Source organism: Trachypithecus francoisi, unplaced genomic scaffold (genome assembly GCF_009764315.1).
Source record: "Trachypithecus francoisi isolate TF-2019V2 unplaced genomic scaffold, Tfra_2.0 Lachesis_group9, whole genome shotgun sequence".
In the NCBI taxonomy this organism is placed as follows: Eukaryota; Metazoa; Chordata; class Mammalia; order Primates; family Cercopithecidae; genus Trachypithecus; species Trachypithecus francoisi.
In genome coordinates, this window is record NW_022681474.1 from 41,373,792 (window position 1) to 41,388,442 (window position 14,651).

Here is a 14,651-nt window from a genome sequence, read left to right on the forward strand (position 1 = left end):
CTTTGTGGGTGAGACTGATCTTTCGAGATGTGTGGAACAACTTTCTTCTTGTTCGAAAACTTGGGAAAACAGCCAAAATGTCCATTCTGTCTCTCTTGATCATTTCTAGAGTTACCAGATTGTAATAACTGCCAATATTTATTGAGCCCTTATTACGTGTTAGACGTTGTGTTGAGCAGAATTCTCTCCGTCCTCTACCTTGCAAGTCCTCTAAGGGGTGCTCCAGCATTGGAGGGTAAGAAATAGATGAAGAACAGATAGCCAGTGGCAAAGGGAGGACTCTTAGGGAGGTCTGTGTTGTCTATTTTCTCAGGGGATCGTTAAATACCAAGTGGCTTCACTTACATACTCCTGGATTCTTGGGATCTGAACACATCAGTGTCCCACCAACAACCATGTGGGGTCCTCTTGAGATATTAAACCTATTTAGAGTCCAAGCCTCTTGGTGCTTTGGGAAAATGACCTAAAGATGGTGATTATTAAACTCTAAATGATGGCTACAGTGATATTGGTAGTGCGTTGGGGAGCTCTTGCCATATGCAGAACATTTAACCATTGTTGCTAAAACAGTCCGTGTTTAGCTCTGAAATCTGATTATTTTTATGACATCAGCATTATCACAGATCCCTAGGTTTAGGAATTTGCTTTCTAAATGAAACACTATCACCACGCATCTGAAAGCAACGAGCAAAAGATACAAGGTTAATCCCTGGTGGGCATTCTCCATACTCTGAAATGTGAACCTTGCCAGGTTAAGTAGGGCTCTTTGGGAAGAAAGAGTGGGGCATGCCAGGAGCAGGGCTGTGTGTCTGCATGGCAAAGGTTGTGCATCTCTGTGTGGAGATAGTCATAGCCTTCCTGGTCAAGCCTAGGGATCTGGGCCAAACATGAAGCTAGCAATGGTTAGAATGATTTGAATCATTAGGATTCTACCCCGCTTCCTAAGCTTTAAGGGAGATTATGATTTTATCATGAAAACCTCACCCATCTAAAGTAAATCATTCTCATTTTTTCAATACAATTCCTGAGTCCCCATCCCATGAGTTCTAATTCACATCGATGGACACAGTGAAACATGATAGGAGAGGCACACGATTCTTGTAGATTAGAGACCTCTTCCAAGAAACTGTGGATGCTGCAAGAGAAGGTCTGGCTCCAGAGATTACAGCTGTAAACCCAGAGTTTCTGGGGCCTTCTTTGTTCTCTATATGTTTAACAAGACATGTTTCTGTTAACACAGAAAATGTCATGCACTTGTACAAAGTGCACATTTGTCCCTGTTCTGCTTGTCTCTAATTTTTCTCTTTGTTTCTGGTACTGCCAAGTGCTGCTGGCCTTGTTTTGTTTTACTGCTCTATTTGCTGGACAGATATAAAATACCCACCCCCTGAAAAGTTTACTGGACTGCACCACGCTAACATAAATGGTCTGAACTATAACATGAGTGGAGCAAAGCGAAATTCTGCCAATCCAATCCCTTAATTATCTCTAGATCCCTTCTCCTCTCTCTGCCCCAATTTTCACTGCCTAAGGCCATGCCCTAATAACTTTTCCCTGGACTACTGCCTCCTAATTGTCTATGAGGTCTTTGATGGTCTATGAAGTCTTTGATGCTTCAACCCCATTCTCTATACAACTGTTGGAATAGTGGATCTTTCTAAAATGTTAATCTAACCACATTTCCTCTCCTGATTAAAATCCTTCAACAGCTCTCCTTTGTTCATGTAAAGTCCACAAATCTAAGAACCTGCATGATTTGGCCTCTCCCTGCACATCTCTTGCACTCTCCATATAGAATACTCTTCTTTACAAACTTTACCTTGGAGCCATCTCTAAGGTCATGTGAGTAGTAATGTTTTAGTTTCAAAAACACCTCCCAAAAGCATATTGGTTAGGTATATGATGACTCATGCATATCATGGAATGCTATGTGGGAAACCAAAGGTGACGTAGTAGATACAATAGTTATCTCAAAGTAGTGTGATGTGGAGGCAATCTTACTTTATCCTTTATGATTTTGTGTGTTATTGCAATGTTTACAATGAACATATTTTAAAAATTAGAGGAAACAGGCTCGGTACAGTGGCTCACACCTGTAATCCCAGCACTTAGGGAGGCCTAGGCAGGTGGATTACCTGAGGTCAGGAGTTCAAGACCAGCCTGGCCAACATGGTGAAACCCTGTCTCTACTAAAAATACAAAAAGTAGCCAGGCATGGTGGTGGGCACCTGTAATCCCAGCTACTCAGGAGGCTGAGGCAGGAGAATGGCTTGAACCCAGGAGACGGAGGTTGCAGTGAACTGAGATCACGCCCAGCCTGGGCAACAGAGCAAAAGTCTATCTCAAAAAAAAAAAAAAAGAGAAGAAAGAAAAATTACAGGAAACAATAAGGAAATTCCCATTTTGAAAAAAATTGCTGAGTGATCCATGTTTTAGTCATCAATATTTACCACGTCAATGAGATGTGGAATTACAGCCTTTAAACACAGCTGCTGACTTTCCTCTGACAGTTGCATAAGTGTTCTAGCACCTGTATGTTAGATCTCCAGTTTGCAGAATAACTGAGGAACTGCCAAAACCTCAGATAGTGAGAGGGAGTCTCCTTGTCTCCCCTTTAATTGGCCCGTTTCAGGCTGTGGAGTATTCTAGGCCCGCTGTGGGCTTGCAGCTTGGGAAAGGGCCCTGATGCTGGTCACATAACTGTGATCTGCCCATTTCATCCCATGCACTTTAATTTTCCTTCTGCTGCCTCCTTAATTCTTTATCAATCTTTCTGCCCACCTTATGCTTCTCTGCCTTGTTTCTTTCAGCTCTTGGCCCAGTGAGGCAGCCAAAGTACTGGAAATGAAACAGCAACTCCAAGTCATTATTTCAAATCCCATTGCAAAGCCTCCATTCCTACTTAATGCCACAGATTGACAGGAATTCACCACCAAAGAGAGCCAGACAAAATCTCCCTAAAGACGATTACATGGGTTCCCCAACCCACCCTCCTGGAAGGACCACTATGAAAGCAGCAGAGTATGGAAGAGTCATAGGAGAATTGCTGAAAGTCCAAAGCCCTACAAAAGCCAAGCCTGCACTTTCTCTGCGACAGAACATTGGGATCCACACTTGGGGATGCCCAAAAGGAAGGAGCCAAGATTAGCCGGGCCGGCACCTGGAGAGGAAATGGCCTCAGAGAGTTGTCCTAGAGCTTCCAGACTTCTTACAATTACATGATATGTGCTTCTGTGCCTGGCAACCTGGCCTTTCCTACCCTCTTAACCTCATCCTCCTCTTTCCATCACAGAACTCTTAATGTCCAGGAGTGCAGAATTACCCAGAGTTTCCCCAAGTGCCGTGCTCTCATACCAGTGTGCTGTTAGCAGCTTCCTTGATAAGAAGTCAACCCCCACCCTACCCCTCACATGCCCAGCCCCAAGAGGATGACACTTAGTTTTCTACAAGGCTTACCTAAAGGTAACCTTCTCCTTGAAAAGATCCTTGACTGCCCCACAACTCATGCCAAGCCCAGCTTAGTTACTCCCCTCTCAACCCATGGACATACTGACATCAGCATTAACCACACCACCAGGCGGCCTGACCTCCTACCCAGCAAGTTCTCTGACAGCAGGACTCCTAGCACCCACCTTGCTGCTGACACCAATGGGTGCTCACTCCAGGCTTGCTGAATTACCTCAACCATCTGGTTATGACCGTAAGCGAAGGGAACTCTGAAAACCCAGGTTGTGGCTTTGTGGCAAAAAACACCCTCTAACAACAAGAGTTTCATATAGTGGGAAGTGGGACACTGGAGAAAGGCTGTCTTGGGGCCCGGATGGCAGATGCACAGCCAGCCTTCCACCCCGTGACTCTTCCCTAGGGCCATTCTCTCCCTCATCCCCTGGCTGGCTGCTTCAGCTTTCCCCCTCTACACTGAAAGGAGGAAGCAACCATACTGTGCAGTAGGCAGGTGAGTTAACCACCAGGGATGCCACAGCCACTTCCCGCATCCAAAGGAAAGGAAAGTGAGTGTATTAGCAGAAGGTCAGAAAAAAACATTCAGATGGTCCATCATTCTCTCAAGTCCTAAAACAGTCCAGGGAGTAGACAGTATTCCTCAGAGCAATGGAAACTTCTCAAAATGCTGGCATCAGAGAATAAAAATCCCCTTAACATATGATGTGATTGTGAAACAGGGAAAGACAGACACTACCCGATGTTAGAGAATGTCACAAAACACCATGCCTACCAGAAAAATAAGTGTCTTTTAAGGACAAGGCTCTATGCTCGGTGCTGGGTACTCACCCATTCCACCTTTAAAACACAGTCTAGTGGAGTGAATCTGACATAGGTAAATATTGAAGAGATGCTAGCTTCATTGATCATTTACATTTCAAAAGTAATATGATTCTAGCACATAGAAGAATAATTAAAAGGCAGAAATCAAGGTTATTGACACTCAGAAAAATATGAAGAAATATAATATTCACTGTATATGAATAATATTACATTATTGCTAATAAATAGAGGACTGATACATTCTTATCTCAGGATAATGAACAGTAAAAGGCAGGAGGACATACTTTTAAAGACTTCGGTGCCATTGGATTCTCTTTTTCTTTTCAACTTGGCTAATAGAAAGTGAATTTGACCTCACAGTCACATAGATGAGCAGTCAGAGAGAGGAAACCAATTTGGAATTAAAGCAAAACAAAATAAACAAGCAGGGGGAAAAAACCACCAACACCCAAGGAGTAAAGCCAATCATAGGTTGAATTTGTTGGCCGTGTCAGGTTCATTCAGGAAGCTGGGTCCCAGCCTGTGTTACCAGGAAAATGATGCTGAATCTAACCCTCCAAACTGCAGATATATTAATTACAAATCACAAAATATAGAGGTGTCCTGTTTTTAATCATTTATCAGATGCGTGAAGGGCAACCAAAGAGGAACTGGAACATTAGAAGTGAGCTTCTTAGAGTGTAATTTCCTAGAAGAGAAATTTATGGCCTGTACTTATTCTCCATTAGAGCACGTCTAACCTCTTTTATTAGTTTATTCATCAAGACAGCCCTGGTTTCAGGCCAGCTCTGCAAGCCGGCAGGTCATCAGGAAAGGGATCCTCTGGGGGCTTTTCCTCCTGGTCCAGTTGTGTTTTCCAGATCATAACGCAGTTAACAGAAGTATTCATGGTGCATTCGGCAGGAGGTTTGTAGGTTTTCCCCCAAAAGGCAATTCACGGAGCAAGCCCCAAGGGCTATATGGATATAAAGTGAACATCTAAAATGTGCTTTGAAATGAAATGATTTTCTGTTTGCCATATGAGGTTTGTGATTGCCTCTCACAGCATTGCTTCCATTGCCTTTACGACTGGGTTCAATTTCTTATTTAGTGATGTAATAAAGGGGCGATTTAGAATCTGGCAGCGAGGACTTCCCAATCAATGAGCAAATCTATCCCTCATTCACTGCGCGCCTCTCCCCGTGACACCGTGACTCTTATCTGGGCAACCCCACTGGGCACTCAGATATCAGCTATGTGTCCCTACAATCGTCCCCACTTCCCTGCATGCACAGCTGTTGCTCTCTTTTCACCACATAATTCCCTGGCCCTGCAGAAGAGAGCAACCCAAACCCTACTCTGGGTTTTCTCTCCCTCTCCGTGTTAGATCACTCTTTCTGTGAATAATATAACTACTAATAATGTCATTGTGATGAAAGCAAGCACACCTGATATTTGCAACTTGGCATAGGGGACTGGAAGGAAAAAATATGACAAAGAACATCTTACCTTGTTTTAAGAATATTCAGAAACTGCAAAATTTCTGAAAACTGTATCAGTCTCAGAGCTCTTAAAAATCTCAAACCTGGAAAAAAGAATGAAATAGAGATGCATTATTTTCAATGCGTGGTTTTAATGTTCACAGTCTGCCATTTGATTTACAGTTCCCAAGGGTCAAAGGCATGGGAAGTTCTTGCAGAAGATAAACCAGCTGGTACCTCGGACATATTCCTTCATTCTGATTCTTGACTGGTTTAATCTCAACTGGTAAATGGACTTTCTCTTTATAAAGGTGGCCTGTTTGGAACCTCTTTAGAGGAAGGGCTCATGGGGAGAAGCCAGGTTAATGAGACTTTTCATTTGGTGATCTCTGATTGAAAGCACTGCTTCTAAGTTACCTAGTTGTCTGGCAGGATTTTGTCTCTGAAAAATCCTAGGAATTGTTATAGCTCAGGGTAACCCTTGCGCTAAGAGCAGATTGAGAATAAATTGGATAATCTTATGTTTTTGATGGATTTTATTTTTTATCTTTATCTTCAGCCCTGATAAAATGAAGAGTATAGCCCACAGTGTTATCTGTTTTGTACAAACTTCTATATTTTCCTCCCAATAAAAAAAAAAGATTGGTAAGATATCACATCCCACAACTTCTGGATTCAAAATTTATATAGTTCTCCTTTTATTAAGTGTTAAGATAAATGGTTTGTCCTTTCTAAATCAACGACCTCTCTTGAATGGAAAAGAAGCATCAGTGTTTAGGTGGCAGAAGAGAGATGGAGAAGGAAAACACATCAAGGACATTTTTTAAATGCAAATTATTATGTTTTAATAGCTAAGAGTGAATTATATTTCTGCTCAGGTGAAATTCATGAGTCAGAACATTCAGAGTCAGTCCTGGGCTATAACAATCTGGCGATCATGCAAAGGAATTACGACATGCTGGCTTGTCACCGCTTTGAGACACATTGAATGTCACACCCACTCCCAAGGGGATTTTCTTTTGTGGACTTTCTAGAAGCATTTTATGAAGCACCACCACATGCCAAAGGCAGTACGAAGCCTTCCAGTGCACGGAGCTGACAGACAACTCCACACCCGTGGGTAGGGCTTTGTTCTCCCACACCTGTGAGCCAGTAAAGGGCAGTCTAGGGCACAACAGTGGGAAGGAATCCTTACTACCTTCTACTTGAACAAGGAGTACGCTAACAGCGCCCACCGTGGAGCTGTTTAGGTAATAAGGGAAAATTAACTTAAAGCTCATGGGGTGGGGGAAAATCTGACTGTACAAGGAAAGAGGGAGAAAAGGATTGGCTCCAAAAAAATAATTTCTCATCTGAAAAGGATTAACCATCATGAACAGAAGACATTTTTTTGAAAACATTCTCCTTCTATGGTAAATAATACTTATATAACTTTTATTAAATAATTGCAGAGATGAGACGGGATATTGATGAAATAAAAAGGCTCACGGCCAAAAGCACAGTCGTAACTGAGCTGATGAAAGGCTGACTTTGCACTGCTGAAAACCGACCATGGCGAGGAGTACAAAACTAAGAAGTCATCTCAGAAAGCAGAGAAAATAAGGGAAAGGGAGAGAAAAAAAAGATGAAACTTCACAAAATAGAAACAGCGGAGATCACAGAGCTCCAACCACGGATAAAATGTGTTCCAAAGGGAAGTCCAAATAGCACATTGATCATAAGCAAAGGCCAGGACATAACAGAAAAGAACTTTTGAGATACGAAAAAATGAAGACTAAAAGGTGAAATGAAGGATCAGCTTTTAGAGACCAATGCTGAGAAGCATCTGGCTTTTCATTTTTACATTTCAAGTATTAAAATCAAGAAATAAAAATAAACCATCAGTGTTGATGGGGTTATTTACCACATCTGGCTTTTCATTTTTACATTTCAAGTATTAAAATCAAGAAATAAAAATAAACCATCAGTGTTGATGGGGTTATTTACCATTAATGTAACTAAGATCATTATATTTAACAGTAAGTGTTAAATGGCAACTGGGCAATTCTCAGAATTTTTAGACAAACAGAAACCGACCCAAGATTTTTATACCCAGTCAAGTGGTTGTTCAAGAATAAAAGTAACAAAAAAAATTTAAAATTCTAAGGTCTCAAAAAATACATTGTTTGCTCAGTGTGCGCATAAAGTTTCCAAAGAGGTTCACAAGACTTGCTAAATTAGAATGGGAGAGGGCAAGGGCTGGAAATTGAATTTATAACAGACTCTACTGTTGGTCTTAACCTTCCAGCCCAACCTACACTGTTATCTCATACCAGTATCACTGTCGCATATTACTGAGCTAAAAAGACAAATTTAGAAACGTGGAGTAGAAGGCGACTGGCAGTTAGCACTGAAACTATCAAAGATAACAACACTCTTCCATGTTCATCAAGGGATACATTCCAAGACCTCCCAGTGGATGCCTGAAACCTCAGATAGTGCCAAATCCTGTATGTATTGTATACACACACCTATGGTAAAGTTTAACTTATAAATTAGGCACAGGAAGGGATTCATAATGCCAATAATAAAACAGAACAATTATGACAATATGTACCAGCATCACTATACTTGTGCTTTGGGGCCATTATTAAGTAAAATAAGGGTTACTTGAACACAGGTAACACGTGTTACAGCAAGACATGGGTCTGCCCACTGAACGACACTGAGAGACTAACGGCCAGGGGGTGCAGATGGCATGGATGCGTCGGACAAAGGGAGGATTCTTGTCCCAGATGGGGCCAAGTGGGACAGCATGCAACTTAAAACTTATGAATTGTTTCTTTCTGGAATTTTCTATTTACTATTTTCAGACTAAAGTTGTCTGGGGATAACTGAAACTTCAGGAAGAAAACCATAGATAAGAGGCACTCCTATAGAAATACACGCTAGCAATGTATTAGCCGCTTAGGGTTTAATCCTGAAAATTCTGTGTGTGCATAGATATACTTTTATTTATGAAACTAAAAATAGAATACAAACAACCTAAACTTCAAACTGGATTTCTTCTTTTTATCTTTAAACGATGGTGTTTGTATCATATATCCGTGGGTGATCGGCAGCTTGCCACATTTGAGTGAGTCATGCAAATATAGTAGAATAAAAGCTTTTCTTTTAATTAAGGTGCATGAAAGTAAAAGGGAGGAAAGAAATGAATGCAGAGCCCACAGGGTCCTATACTCTTGCTAGAGACAAACTGCAGATCTAGCTCTGAGCACCTTCTTAACAAAAGCAAGCAGAGAGACAGGATAAGATTAATAGTATATACATAAGAGAGAAAACAAACTGGCTTGCAGGAGAATCATTTATTTTTCCCAACATGGAGACCAGAGGGAAACGTCTCCTTGCAAAAGGGATCCAGGGTGATGCAAGAACAAGACCCCTGTGGGCTGAACAAGGGTGGCCTTTGCTTATTTGACTGTCTCAAACTGGGCATTTTTATGGCACTGAGTTTCATTAATGCAAATGAGTCAGTGAAGTTCTCCATAGGTTAAAAAAGTCCGTCTACATTTTATCCTCACATCAAGCCAGACTATCTGGAGAAATGGTTGGTCTTTCAGGAATCATTCACAATAGCTTCTGTATTTTCTTACTCTGCTAATAAAGACATACCCAAGACTGGGTAATTTATAAAGGAAAGAGGTTTAATTGACTCACAGTTCCACACAGCTGGAGAAGCCTCAGGAAACTTACAGTCATGGCAGAAGGGGAAGAAAACACATCCTACTTCACATGGTGGCAGGAAGGAGAAGTATCCAGCAAAAAGGGAAAAGCCCCTTATGAAACCATCAGATCTTGTGAGAACTCACTCACTATCACAGGAACAGCAGCATAGGGGTAACTGCCCCCATGATTCAATTACCATCCACAGGGTCCCTCCTACAACATGTGGGTATTATGGGAACTACAATTCAATATGAGATTTGGGTGGGGACACAGCCAAACCATATCAGCTTCCTAACAGCTTTCTGCCCTGGACCCCTTGTGGTCTCTACTCAGAAGCCTTCAATGCCCCCCATTTCACACAGAGTAAAAGTCAAAGTCCTTCAACGGCTTAAAGCAACACCACCCCACCACCAGTACTATCTCCTTTTGGATCTGATGGCTTCCTACTGCCACTCCTACTACTGTTCGCTGATCTGGCAGATGTCTTCAGTGAGCCTTGAACACACAAGCATGCTATTGATCCAGGGCCTCTGCACATGCAGCCTCTCTGCCTGGAAAGCTGTTCACCAGATGCCCACATGGCACACTCCCTCACCTCCTTCAGGTTCTTACTCAGTGTCCTTTGATCAGCGTGACTTTCCCTGGCTACCTGACCAAAACATGTAAATCCTCCCACACCCCGTACAACTCCCTATCCTCTTTCCTGCTTTACTTTTCTCCTCAGTATGAAGCACTGGCATCTCCATTATGTGGTTACTTTCTGTCTCCCTCTCTGTAGCATCAGCTCTATGAGGGGAGGAGCTGATGTCTGTTTTGTTCAGGGCTATATTTCCAACATCGAACATACTGTCTGGCATAAGGTGAAGGTTCAATAAATCTTTGTTTGAACTGAATGAGTGAATCAAAGTTTTGAGAAAGAATTAGATGGCAGAGTTAAAGGTTAGATAATCCACATTCAGAATTCTGAGACTATACGTCGCCTACTGAAGGGAAAAGCCACAAGCCCTGCAGGGTCCCCTGAGAGAGGTCAGGGCTGCACTCTTAGGAAGTAGAAAGTAGCCTCATCAGGGAAAAGCCTTAACCAATGACCACTCTTGCTATACCCAGAAAGACTATAGACAGCGACTTCAGGCTAAGAGAGGAGATCAAGAAAAAAGAGGTGAGAGGGGGAACTCTTTGGTGACAAGTATTCATCTCCTCTGTTTTACAATACTTTTTATTATTTTTATTCTATAAAATATCTGAAATAAATGATGTTCTAAGGCAATACAAAATGGCTATAAATAGAGTTGTGAAGAAGAAAATGTTTATGTACCAAAAGCCAGGAATTACATGCCCTCCCCAAAACCTTCCAGGTTCAGAGAGTTTTACAAGTGAGGTTTTTACACTTTCAAAAAATAGTAAACTTCTCTATCTATTCACTATTATATGATCACGTCTTAAAAATGGACTTATCTATGTTTTCCCATGATCTGTATTGGTTTAGAAAGTTGGCATTACCTGAACACAAATTCCCCACGCATTTTTTTTAATGGCAAGCTTATCACACTAATGACTAATAACAATAATCCTAAATAAAATACTAGGGTATCATATTAATGATCAAATGAATAAAAGACATGAGCTATAGCAGATGCTGTAGGGTACAGACCAGATCCCCTCTTCAGGGATCTTATTTGTCCCGGGCTATTGAAGAGTGACCTGCTAAAGGCTCACAGCTAGTCCCTCCATGAGAATTGCCCTCTGCTACAAGGAGCTGCCTCACCTGGGGCTACATCCCCTGTCGGTGGTGGTGCCCCCTGCCACCCCAACACACACACAAAGGCTGGCTGATATAGGCTACCTTGCCTTGATTTGGGATAACTCTGAAGGGCCATCTAGTGGCACTGCTCTCTGTGGGATGGGCTAAGGCTTCCCAGGCAGTTGCACCCAGCCTGAGTTCTCCACCCTTATTCCCTCACAGGCATGGGCATTAAATCCTATCCTGGTGATCTGCATAGCGGAAGACCAAGCATTCTAAGAGTGCATGTGGGCATACTAGAGGCACTCAGTAAATGGTGATTTCATCATATGAAGGTGGAGAATTACAATAGCATAGAAGTGTACACACGCCAAAGAAAAGTCATCAAAATGGACTAGAAAGCCCAGAAACACACCACACACACACACACACACAGAGTATATATAGTGTTACTGTTATTTTAAATTACTGGTGAAATGATGATGTTGACAATGACATCAATCTATTATTATTGATGATCTAGCATATTAAATTACTTACACTAAAACTTCTAACTGTATCTTTTTTCGAAAAAATACATACAACAGAAGAAAATAGCTAAGGAGAAACAAGCGAGACAGCGTAATCAGCACAGTTTGAAAGCAACAGAGCCAGGCTTCACCCCAAATGTGACAAACTCCACAAAGCCCAAGCTTGTATTCACTGCCCTGTACAGACTTCAGCCAGTCAGTTCCAATTCAGACATTAGGACTGAAGCACGCACTTCCCCCAACCCCGCTTTTTTTTTTTTTTTTTTTTTTTTTTTTTTTTTTTTTTTGAGACGGAGTCTCACTCTGTCGCCCAGGCTGGAGTGCAGTGGCGTGATCTCGGCTCACTGCAAGCTCCGCCTCCCGGGTTCACGTCATTCTCCCGCCTCATCCGCCGGAGTAGCTGGGACTACAGGTGCCTGTCATCACGCCCGGCTAATTTTTTTGTATTTTTAGTAGAGACGGGGTTTCACTGTGTTAGCCAGGATGATCTCGATCTCCTGACCTCATGATCCGCTCACCTCGGCATCCCAAAGTGCTGGGATTACAGGCATGAGCCACGGCACCTGGCCTCAAGCAAGCACTTTCAAGACTTGTGATACATCTTGCCAACTTGTCCTCACAATTAGCATTCCCTTCAGTATGCAAATGCTCTTCTGCCTGCATTCCCACTGTATTGAGTACTGTGATAGAGAAAATATGAAGGAAGGAAGGAAGGAAGGAAGGAAGGAGGGAGGGAGGGAGGGAGGGAGGGAGGGAGGGAGGGAAGGAAGGAAGGAAGGAAGGAAGGAAGGTCAAGAATCCCAATTTGAGGCCAGGCATGGTGGCTCATGCCTGTAATCCCAGCACTTTGGGAGGCTGAGGTGGACTGATCACTTGAGGTCAGGAGTTCAAGACTAGCCTGGCCAACATGGTAAAACCCTGTCTCTACCAAAAATACAAAAAATTAATCAGGTGTGGTGGTACGTGCCTGTATTCCCAGCTACTCAGGAGGCTGAGGTAGCAGAATCACTTGAACCTCAGAGGTGGAGGTTGCAGTGAGCCGAGATCTCACCACTGCACTCTACCCCAGGCAACAGAGTGACAGTCCATCTCAAAAAATTAAAAACTTAAAAAAAAATTTTTTTAAATAATTCCAATTTGATAGACCCCAAATAAGAGCTCATGGCTATTTTATTTTGCTTTTCTATCTTAACAAATGAAACTAATGATTTTTTCATATAATTATTAGTCATTTTATTTTCTTCTCTAAAGTGCTTTAGAATGGACTTTGCCAGTCTGCCGGTGTATTTATCTTATTTGTAGTAATATACTTGTGTTCTTATATAAAGAAGATTTTGTATACCATATAGGATTTCCCACAGTTCTTCATTCTTCTCAATTTGGCTTAAAATGTTTTTCTTACTGTCAAATTTTACCTAAGGTGGGTTTCTTTCCCCCTGAATTCTAAAATATATCAATCTTTCCATCAAGTTCCCTCTTTCCATCATGTTCCCTTTTTTAATATCCAAAAAGAGGCCGTCCCCATCATACAGATATATGTATATATATTTACTGCATCTATATATTTTTTCTTTGTACTTTTAGGGCACTGGTTCTGAACTTTAACTGTACATTTAAATCACCTGGGAAACTTTCAGAATTGTTGACACCTGGGTCTCAGCACCCCCTACCCGCATTCTGATTTAATGGGCCTGGGATACAGCCAGGCAGAAGGAGTTTTAAGGCTCCAGAGTGATTCCAATGAGCCATCCAGGATGAGCAGCATTGCAAACTTTTTCTGTAAATGAACATACAGTAAATATTAATAAATATTTTAGATTCTGTCACAACGACTCAACTTTGCTGTAAATAATAGGAAAACAAATAGGTGTGACCATATTCCAGTAAAATGTTACTCATATAAATAGGCCATGGGCACTAATTTGCTATGCTTGCTTTGGAGGCATGGGATTCAAATCCATTGTGCACATGAATCACCTGGCATTTGTACACATCCGGATTCTGACTCAGTGGGTCTCAGATGGGGTCTGATACTCTGCATTTCTAATAAGCTCTAAGCTGTTGTCAATGCTGTTGGTCAGAAGACCACACTTTGGGAAAACAAGGCTGCAGGGCAGTGGCCCCCAGATTTCTCTGCCATTGCAATCCCCTGAGGATTTTAAAGCACTACTGGGGCCTGCCTCCCACCAGATTCAGCGGGTCTGGGATACAAGCTGGGCATCAGAATTTTTATAAATTCTGATTCGAATGTGCAGCCAAGTTTGGGAACCAGTGGTTCAGAATATATTTTCTTTTCTCTAACCTTTAACTTGTTAATCCATTTTGATGTATTTATTTATTTATTTTGGTTAACAGTGTGGCAGAAGGACGAAGCTTTATTTTTCTAATCAAGAAGATTCTAATGTACAGCCAGATGATGGATGATGATGGGTCCAGTGTACAGCCAAGTTTGGGAATCACTGCTTTAGAGTATCTTTTATTTTCTTTTTGTAACCTCTAACTTGTGAATCCATCTTGATGTATTTATTTATTTTAGCTAGTAGTATGACAAAAGGAGAATGCTTTATTTTTTCTCCAAATAGCAAATTTCCCTTAACCCGAGTAATCACTTGAGTAATTTAAAACCAGTAATCTATCCACTAAGCACACTACCAGTCTATTTAAATCAATTTTAAGGAACATACTGGCTAACTGGAAGTTAAATCAATAATACAATAAGAGATTACTTATAAAACAAAGCATTCAGCTTAAGATTTTGGGGGAAAAGTAGTCCTGACAATAGGAGAAAGTTGATTTTTTTAGTTTAGTGTTTATGACTAAATAACCAGAAAACCAACAAATATGAAAACAATTTTAAAAATCTGTAGAATTTTATGGGAGCAAACAATAGCAACAAGAAAACAAACAACATAAAATAAAGTCCTGGCTGAT

The 14,651-nt window shown here is 41.5% G+C and overlaps 1 protein-coding gene across 13 annotated transcripts in view; it reads right to left on the bottom strand.

The window, feature by feature from the left end:
• The window catches only part of KCNMA1 (potassium calcium-activated channel subfamily M alpha 1), a 781,341-nt gene that overhangs the window by 241,003 nt on the left and 525,687 nt on the right, over positions 1–14,651 (bottom strand). For all 13 annotated transcript variants that reach the window (XM_033209826.1, XM_033209813.1, XM_033209812.1 and 10 more), the window contains exon 6: positions 5,773–5,848. In XM_033209826.1, coding sequence (XP_033065717.1) covers positions 5,773–5,848 — 76 coding nt within the window. The remainder of the gene's footprint in view (positions 1–5,772; positions 5,849–14,651) is intronic.